Below are 9,973 nucleotides of genomic sequence, written 5' to 3'. Positions count from 1 at the left end.
TTTTCTCACTCGTCAAGACGCATGCTTGATTGCATTAACTAGCGTGTTGTGCAGCAGTTAACCCATTAATACCTGGAACGCATCTGTGTCACTTTTAGATTTCTTTAGGCTATTCAAAAATAGCAGATATACAAGCTCATAGCGCGGCACCGAGTGCCGCGCTACGAGCTTGTAGATCTGCTATTTTTGAAAAATCGTGAAAAATATTTTACATTTTTTTCCGAAAAACTGTTAGGATTTTAAAAATGTTTAGAAGCGGCCTCAGGTCTTAATGGGTTAAATAGCTACTCCGCAACAGATACAGTATGCTGTGTTGCTTTGTAGTTTTTAATCGTTTGTAGCTGCCAGTGTGAACGACACGTTGCTTTGTAGTTTTGTACCGTTTGTAGCCGCCAGTGTGAACGCAACATAAGGACCCTTTTTGCTTCCTGTCGCCCTAACGCTCCCTCCTCCCCGACCCTCTCGTTCCAGCCGCTCAGGCAGCTTCTCGTACACGGACGCGGCGCTGTACACCCAGACCACAGCCGCCGCCCAGTACTACGAAGCCACGTCCACCTCCGTCTCACAGGCCTCCACCCCTGGCACGCCCCTCACCGTCTCCGTCACCGCCGGCACGTCGGGCGGGGTGTCCATGTTTGTGGCGCAGCCCGCCGGCGCCACCCCGGGGGCGGCGGCGCTGGCGGCGGGGGCCACGGTGGTGACCGCCGGGGTCACCGCCAACGGGTCGGGGGACGGGGCGGGGACCAACGGCGGTGCGGCCGGCAGCTACGTGATCCAGGGGGGCTACATGCTGGGCAGCAGCAGCGGCGGGGGCGCGGGGGGCAGCGCCGGTCAGAGCTACTCACACAGTACGCCCGCCCGAGCCTCCCCGGTCACTGTGAGTATTACGGAGGGCGAGGAGAGTAGCGTGCCGTCGGCAGACAAAAAGGTATGCAGAGGCGCCAAGCGCGGGAATCTACCCTTCCTTCCCTTTTTTTGTGTTATCACACACACACACACGCAAACCCCACCGGTGGCGCACGCTGATGATGTCATTTTTTTAAGTTCTGTTCGAGTGGAAAGCACAGTTAAAAGTCGGGTGAAGGTGCTCTGTTTTGGGGCCATAAACGCATAGCTGTGGGCAGTGGTGGGCAGTGGTGGAAAGTAACTAAGTACATTTACTTAAGTACTGTACTTAAGTACAATTTTGAGGTATTTGTACTTTACTTGAGTATTTCCAATTTCCAATACTTTTACTTCTACTCCACTACATCTCAGAGGCAAATATTGTACTTTTACTCCACTACATTTACTTGAAAACTTTAGTTACTAGTTACTTTTCAGATATAAATTATGATATAATGAAACATACACTAACCACTTTAAACCTATTTTAAACCTAGGCTATTTGAAAATAGCAGATCTACAAGCTCACAACGCGTCGCATCGCGACGCGTTGTGAGCTTGTAGATCGGCTATTTTCAAATATTTAGTACTTTTACTTTTGGTACTTTAAGTACATTTTGATGCCAATCATTTTGTGCTTTTACTCAAGTAAATTTCTAATTCTGGACTTTTACTTGTAACAGAGTATTTCTATATTGCAGTATTGGTACTTTTACTTAAGTAAAGAATTTCAGTACTTTTTCCACCACTGGTGGTGGGAAGTAATTATAAGAGCATTTACTAAAGTACTGTACTGTACTGTACTGTAGAATGTTGAGGTTTACTTTACTTGAGCATTTCCATGTCTCAATATTTGATACTACATCTCAGGGACAAACACTGTACTTTTTAGTCAACTACAATTATTTGACAGCTTGTGTATGTTAGGTTGTAGATTTAGATCAGGAATGCAAAACATACATTAACTGATAAATGATCATGTATTACTATAGGTTAAGCTACCCAGCAAGACATCAAGTTATTAAAATTAGCCCCACCGTTCTAGTGATACACACGTTCAGGCATTATTAATTGCAATCCAATAATATAATTGTGAAGTGGACCATTGTGCATAATGAGTACTTTTACCTTTGGTACTGTAAGTATATTTTGATAAATACTTACTCAAGGTCTTACTCTAGTCTTACTCAAGGACATTTTTTAATACAGGACTTGTACTTGTTTTAATTGTAGTATTGCTACTTTTACCTAAGAAAAACATCTAAGTACTTCTTCCACCACTGGCTGTAGGTTGTATTTTTAACAGGTTTTATGCATAATGCATATATAATATCGTTGCTGTCCGGCAGAAACCAGCTAACTCCATATTCACAAATATTGAACCAATGAAAAGTATTAAAAAGTGCTTCTGACAAAACCAGCTAACTCCGTTGGATCCTCAAACTTTCTGCTAAACCCAGTCCACCAAAGGGGGGTGGAGTTAGCTGGTTTTGCTGACTCCAGGCTCCACCCCCTTTTGACCTCCAACCTCATTGTGAGCTTTGAGGTCCATTTTGCTAATTTAGACAAAAACTCCACTTTTTGTTTTGTTTTTGTCATTTCCTGAAAAATTTACATTTTGGAGTTAGCTGTTTTGTTTTTGTTTTTTTAAAAGATATTTTTTGGGTCTTTTTCTGCCTTTAGTGATAGGATAGTAGGCTGACAGGAAATGGGGAGAGAGATGGGGGGATGACATACAGCAAAGGTGGCCGGGGATCGGGAGTCGAACCCGCGACACGCTGTCAAGCTGGATTACCAGCATATATGATATGCGCCTCGGCCGCTAGGCCAGCGGACGCCTGGAGTCAGCCGGTTTCTGCCGGACAGCAGAGATATATTCTTTCTTTGCACGGCTGTGCTAAACATACGATGCGACATACGTTATTTTTAACTGTGATTTCCTCCACATCGAGAGCAAAGCCATGACCTCATCAAGTTTCATATCATTACAATGCATGTGTTATGGGACATCTTTCATTACGTTTCTTTTTTTTGCCTGAAACGATTGCAACCTTGTATTTTGCATCACAGATTCATCATACCGCCACCATATGATACCACTGAGCAATCAATGTTTGGATTCCATCAATAGCTCAGCTCATGAAGTCATTGCATACCAGCGTTGTATGCCACGGCACGCGAATGAATGTATTTGTCATTTATTTTATCACAGACCTATGCTGCATATTCCTCAGCGTTAATTTAACGCTATAAATACATTAACACTGAGGATGTTTTACTGTGTAGGAATGTGAATTAAACGTTGATTTGTCAGTCTGTGTATTTGAATGTACTGTATGTGTATGTGTGTGTGTGTTTGTCTGTGTGTGTACATATACTCACTGTGCATTTTCCACATGCTTGCTCGCAAGCATGCACGTTCAACGTGTGCATGTGCGTCTGTTAGGGCTGGGCGACATGACTTCAAATCAAATCAATACTATTACGATTATTGAACGATTACTTAAACAAATAGTGAAAATAGCAGAGTTAGACCGGTTATTTGCGCTACTTTTGCACTGTGCAACAAAGTATAATACATGGTTAAGTGGTTAATCTGACTAATAGCCTTTTTATACAAATCTATTCGATTTTTTGGGGTTGATTTGTTGATATACGTGTAAGAAGACAACAATTATATTTCTAAATATTGGTTTCGATGTATTTTCAGTTAACCTATTAAGATCTGAGGCCGATTCTTACTAATGTCTTCTAAATCCTAACAGTTTTCTGAAAAACACATGTTTCTACAGTGGTTCTCAAAATATTTCATGTCAAGGACCTCCAAAATGATATGTATTTGGCCGCCGACCCCCATCTCAAAATATCTTGTTCCAGGGACCCCCCAGAAGCAAAGATTTGAGTTAAAATGTTCGCTTTAAAAGAATATAAATATATAAATTTGCACACATTTTCTCGATTTTTCAAAAATAGCAGATCTACAAGCTCATAGCGCGGCACTCGGTGCCGCGCTATGAGCTTGTATATCTGCTATTTTTGAATAGCCAAAGTGTAAAATAATGCTTTTTTAGCTCAAATCTAAAAATGACACAGAAACGTTCCAGGTATCTTAATGATGTTAATTGCCCAGCCCTAGCGTGCGTGTGTTTGTGCACGCCTCGGACGGACGTTTAACTCTTCCAGGTGTTTGCTAACTGCTCCAGCCTGTGTGTTGTGTTGTGTTGTTGTTGTGTCCCTGCCTGTGTGTCAGGTACAGTGGTTGCTGGACAACTACGAGACGGCTGAAGGAGTGAGTCTGCCGCGCTCCACCCTCTACTGCCACTACCTGCTGCACTGCCAGGAGCAGAAGCTGGAGCCCGTGAACGCAGCGTCCTTCGGCAAACTCATCCGATCCGTCTTCATGGGGCTCCGCACGCGGCGCCTGGGAACGCGGTATAAAGATGCATGCTCACGCACACGCACACGCACACACACCACACCACACACACACACACACACACGTGACGTTTGCATTGCAACACTTGTGAGGACATCGGAATTTTGGGATAGTAATGTCTTTAGGTTTCTTTGTGCCACTTTTAAACACCCAAAATAGCAGATCTACAAGCTCAGAACGCGTCACACCGCGATGCGTTGTGAGGTTGTAGATTGTGCGTCACAGCAGCACACAACTAGATAGATAGATGGATATATATACTGTATTAATCCAGAAGGAATTTTGTTCTGTTCAACAGCTCCAGCTGCCATACATTCATAAAGATTTGTCAGTAAAAGAAGCTTGATGATAAGTATAAATCAAGCCTGAAAAAATGTATGTTTAACCATAAAAACAACATGGTCCTCACAATGTGTATTTCTCAAATTCTACTATAATAGTGGGGGACATTTAGCCCTCACAAGTATACTAATACAGGTACACACACACACACACAAGTATACTAATACAGGTACACACACACACACACACACACACACACACACACACACACACACACACACACACACACACACACACACACACACACACACACACACACACACACACACACACACACACACACATATACACACACACACGCGCACAGACTATAACACCACTGTCATGACCTTTCCTGCCTTTGTGAATTTCCTGTTTGGAACCGTTGCCCTAGGAAACGACATAAACTATAAGAGGAAGGGGCTGTTAGGTAGTTAGATCGCTAATAGCCTTCACGAAATGGCCAGAATAACTTTTCTTATTCATTATTAGTAGCATTACTACCATTTAAAATGTCCTAGTGGTGTAAGATAAGATCATCTTTATTGTCCATGACGGGGGGGGGGATTTTTCCTTCGGCTTCAAAGGCTGGTTAAAACGCATCACGGTAAATCACAGTAAAACAGAAAAAGACAACATGCACGGCGCAGACAACAATAACAGACATTGTTCCAGCGTGGATGGTGTTTACGAGTTTAGCAAAAGTTGTTGAATTTGCTATGAAGGGCTTTTTTGTAAATGTAAGCAGCTGACAGGATGTTGACGCAGGTTTTTCACGTTTCTCCTAGCAACAGTACAACGTGGAAACCGTCTACACAACAAGATCCTCAGTGTCGATTTATCCACTTGCAACTCTGAGAGCGTACAACCGGAACCAAATGGACGCTTTACAGGTCCATTTGGTTCCAGTTGTACGCTCTCTGAGTTTAGAGTTTTACCGTGTGGTTCCAACTCTGTCCCTTTTTTTTTCTCCACAGAGGGAACTCTAAGTACCACTACTATGGGCTGAGGATCAAGGCCACCTCCTCTCTCCTCCGTCTGATGGAGGATCAACAGCACTTGGCCATGAGGCAGCAGCCGTTCTCACAAAAACAGAGGTACATATTACACACAAAGCACACACGCGTTGTGCACGTGCGCGCACACGCACACACAAACGTGTGGGTGTGCGTGTGTATCGATGTGTTTCCTTCGAAGGTCTTTCACCTATCTCGCCTCAGTCTCTTTCACTTCCTTTTTGCTCTCACCCTCCAGAGTGTTGTTCTCAGTTCTTTTCTTTTTCTTTTTTTTTGCTCGGAGCTCGTGAGATACTGTTAATTGCATCTTTCATCGTTATGCCTTATTGCGTCATTGCGGCTCTTCCCACTTCTTCCCTCTTCATCTCTCTCTCTCACACACACACACACACACACACACACACACACACACACACACACACACTCACACACACATTCATTTTGTTTTTCACACGACCAGATCCTCTCTCTGTCTCTCACTGTGTTCTACTGTGTCTTCTCTTCTGTAGCTTGTCCATTAGGATCTTCAATAATCACACATAACTGCATTATCTGAGGTTATGACGAGAGCTTATCTCAGTCCTATCTCTGCCCAAGCTCCATATATTAGTGTGTAAACATCTCACAGGCTGACATGAGCCATGAGTCGTACAGGAGTCTGAGAAACGAAACCCTTGATCCTGATTGGTCTACCGCGTGTCCCGTCAGGCTGAAGCAGGTGCAGAAGGTGGAGGGGATGACCAATGGCACGGCGTCGGGGGCGGGACAACAGCAGCAGCAGCAGCTCACTGACATCAGCGGCCAGGTGCAGCAGTACCAGCAGTTCCTGGGTCAGTTGTTAGTGGACCACAATGGAAACAATCCATTAGCTTTTTTTGTTTTATAATCAATTAGCGATTACCTGCTGCACCCCTAATGCAGTGATGAATACATACCCCGGGTTTGTGTGTGTGTATTGCTTTGTGAGTGATCCGTGAACATTACTGTTGTTTTCCAGATGCATCCAGAGCGCTGCCAGAGTTCCCCGACATCGACCTGCAGGGGAAACCTCTGCCAGAGGGCATTGAGCTGGAGCACATCAAGAGCTTCCAGCTGGTCTATAGGGAACACTGTGAGGTAATTCCTGATTTATACTCAGTTTCACGACAGATCTACAAGCTCAGAACGTGCCACCAGCGGGACACTTGTAGATGTGTGCTTGTAGATCGGCTGTTTTGACGTTCCAAGTGAGATGAGGTGATACCAAAAGGTGATGTGAAAGCACTGCAGACAACTGATTGGTTAGTGTGAATCGTCATTACGTAATTGCGCCAGGATGGACTTCCCTAGACTGCATGGAAGATCCCGAATACTGTTAGCAAATCTTTTAACTAACCACTGTACAGTAAATGTGGTATGAATCAATATTGTGCAACTGCACAGCCTATTTCTCGGCTAAGAAAGTTTTTGTTGTTGAACTATGCAGGTTAAATAGAGCATTACACAGCATTAGAGATAGCATTACCTTTAACTTTAGCATTGTGTAGCGGGTGCTGTCTGAAGTGGAGAACAAAGCGAGTCAAGTCGAGTTGAGATGGTTTCTATGAAATGGAAAAGTCATTCACCCTCACATGCAGGCATCTGAGAAAGACCAGTGTGGTTTGAAACATCACTAATAAATGAGCTTCAATTCCACCTTTTCACTGACATCAGACCAAATTATTGATGTGGTGTTATGATGGAAATAAGCAGTGCAGTGTCCCTGAGTACTGTACTCCTAATATAGTTACAGGATGGGTAAATGCAGAGGACAAATTTCACGTATGTGAAAATATACAGTGACAAAAAATTACACCAAAGAGTGGGGAGCAAATTATTATTATTATTGAATTCTGTCAGTCCGTTTGCTCAGGTCAGAATGTCCGTCCCGCTGTACAGCCGTTTATCATGAGGTGATGTGGTGTCGTTCTCCTTCAGGCTATACTGGACGTGATAGTCAACCTCCAATTCACCCTGGTAGAGACGCTGTGGAAGACCTTCTGGAGGTTTAGCCAGAGTCTCGTTGGAGACAGCGCCACACTGGCTGTGTGAGTACGCACGCACGCAGCACGGCCACGCACGCACGCACGCACACACGCACACACACACAGAGACAGGCACTTAACGCACATAAAGCAGCCTTTACGATGTACTGGTACACATGCACTTTAAACACACAAGTTGGTGCAAGTTTGATCACATTAACCCTGGTGTCTCTATTTTGGGCACATTTTCAAAACAATTAAAATTATTTGCAAATGTAGATTAGAAAATATGCTAATGACCTAAAAACTTCAGCTCAGTCAAGAGAAATGATAGAGCTGTGATATTGTTATTTAATATTTATTTATTTCTCTCTTTTTTCCCCCAGTCATGATGAGTCAGAGAAGCGTCTGCCGAAGTCGTGCCTGGTGCTGCTATGTAAGTACGACCCGGTGCTCCGCTGGAGCCGAGACTGTGACAACAGCCTGTACCAGGCCCTGGTGGAGATCCTCATCCCCGACGTCCTCAGACCCATCCCCAGTACGTACACCGTAGGGCCGCAACACTATCCAGTCTTTTCTTAGCAATTATTTATCCATTACATCCACAACCCATTAAGACCTGAGGCTGATTCTACGAATGTCTTCTAAATCCCAACAGTATTCTGAAAAAACTTATGTTTCTATATCAGTGGTGCTCAAACTTTTTCATGTCAAGGACCTACAAAATTATATTTATTTGGCCACCGACCCCCATCTCAAAATGTTTTGTTCCAGGGACCCCCAGAAGCAATGATTTTAGTATATATTTTTTGCTTTAAAACAATATATATTTAAAGATTCGCACACATTTTCATAATACATTTAAAAAATTGCAGATCTACAAGCTCGTAGCGCGGCACTCGGTGCCGCGCTATGAGCTTGTATATCTGCTATTTTTGAATAGCCAAAGTGTACAATAATGCTTTTTTTGCTCAAATCAAAAAGTGACGGTCTTAATGGGTTAACCACTTAGGCCCACATTTATACTTCATTGTACGACAGTGTCGCAACAAAAAAGACCGGACATGACAGACATGTGCTCCTGTCACCAGGTGCCTTAACGCAAGCCATTCGAAACTTTGCCAAAAGCTTGGAGAGCTGGCTGACCAACGCCATGATGAACATCCCAGAGGAAATGGTCCGCATCAAGGTACACTATTGGTTATGTGTTTTGTGTCCTTGGCCATGTCACGTGTCGAGGTGACACGTCCTCCCTCCCTCGCACGTTATCCTCCTCATGGCTGTGTGTGTGTGTGTGTGTGTGTGTGTGTGTGTGCTCCCTTAGGTGACGTCAGCCAGCGCGTTTGCCCAGACGCTGCGTCGCTACACCAGTCTGAACCACCTGGCCCAGGCGGCCCGCGCCGTCCTGCAGAACACGGCCCAGATCAACCAGATGCTCTCCGACCTCAACCGGGTCGACTTCGCCAACGTACAGGTCTGCCTGATCTCTGCATGTATCATTTATGTATCATGTATTGTACATAGCATGTGATGGGGAACTGAACATGCTTGATAGTTTTACCAGCAACGCCGTATTTAACACTCGCATGGTTACACACGTTCACACCTGGCAGCTGTCCACTGCTTAGCGACTTAAAGGCATAGTATGTGACTAGGGGTGGGACGATATATCGATATCGCGATATATCGCGATACTTCCTCCCGCGATAAATAATCGATATACTGCCGAAAAATATCGATATTAAAAAAAATATATATATAAAAAAAAAAAAAATTAAAACATTCTGTGATACGTTTTTTTCAGACTCTGCATTTGTGTGATGATGATTTTGAACTGTTTGGTGCTATTTTATGTGTTTATGAATTGAATACAAGGTCTATCGTGATATATCGTTGGTGAAATTTCATGCAATATATCGTGATATCGCATTATATCGAATATCGTGATATTATTGTTATCGAGGGCCTAATATCACCACAGATATCGTATCGTGAGATACCCATATCGTCCCACCCCTATATGTGACTTTGCCCTGCGTTTACATAACAAAACAACAAATACATTTTTACCAATATTTTCCTCTATACCAGCAGTAATCAGCCACTAGGAGTAGTGTGGTGGTGTTAACCTGCAGAAACACACTGCCCTCTCGCTGTATTTGGGTGTTTTCACCGTTTGTTTTGGTAGACAGGGACAAGTCTTTGGGCAAATAAAACAAACAGTGAAAACCTACAGTGACATGCCCAAAATAGGGGGTGCCGGGTTGAAAGTGGTCCCACCTCCTGTCCTCTCCTCACACTAGGGCTGGTTA

The 9,973-nt window shown here is 43.8% G+C and overlaps 1 protein-coding gene across 4 annotated transcripts in view; it reads left to right on the top strand.

Annotated features, from left to right (window-relative positions):
* Window positions 1-9,973, top strand: part of rfx1a (regulatory factor X, 1a (influences HLA class II expression)) — a 30,530-nt gene that overhangs the window by 12,404 nt on the left and 8,153 nt on the right. For 2 of the 4 annotated variants that reach the window (XM_080446747.1, XM_080446750.1), the window contains exons 6-14: window positions 472-928; window positions 4,136-4,317; window positions 5,620-5,739; window positions 6,367-6,488; window positions 6,656-6,774; window positions 7,615-7,724; window positions 8,048-8,199; window positions 8,753-8,850; window positions 8,986-9,135. In XM_080446747.1, coding sequence (XP_080302873.1) covers window positions 472-928; window positions 4,136-4,317; window positions 5,620-5,739; window positions 6,367-6,488; window positions 6,656-6,774; window positions 7,615-7,724; window positions 8,048-8,199; window positions 8,753-8,850; window positions 8,986-9,135 — 1,510 coding nt within the window. The remainder of the gene's footprint in view (window positions 1-471; window positions 929-4,135; window positions 4,318-5,619; window positions 5,740-6,366; window positions 6,489-6,655; window positions 6,775-7,614; window positions 7,725-8,047; window positions 8,200-8,752; window positions 8,851-8,985; window positions 9,136-9,973) is intronic. The other 2 variants (XM_080446749.1, XM_080446748.1) reach the window with 2 other exon arrangements.

Source organism: Gymnoscopelus braueri (genome assembly GCF_963280865.1).
Source record: "Gymnoscopelus braueri genome assembly, chromosome: 13".
In the NCBI taxonomy this organism is placed as follows: Eukaryota; Metazoa; Chordata; class Actinopteri; order Myctophiformes; family Myctophidae; genus Gymnoscopelus; species Gymnoscopelus braueri.
Note: the sequence above shows the minus strand (reverse complement) of the source record. Positions and strands in the feature narration are given on the sequence as shown.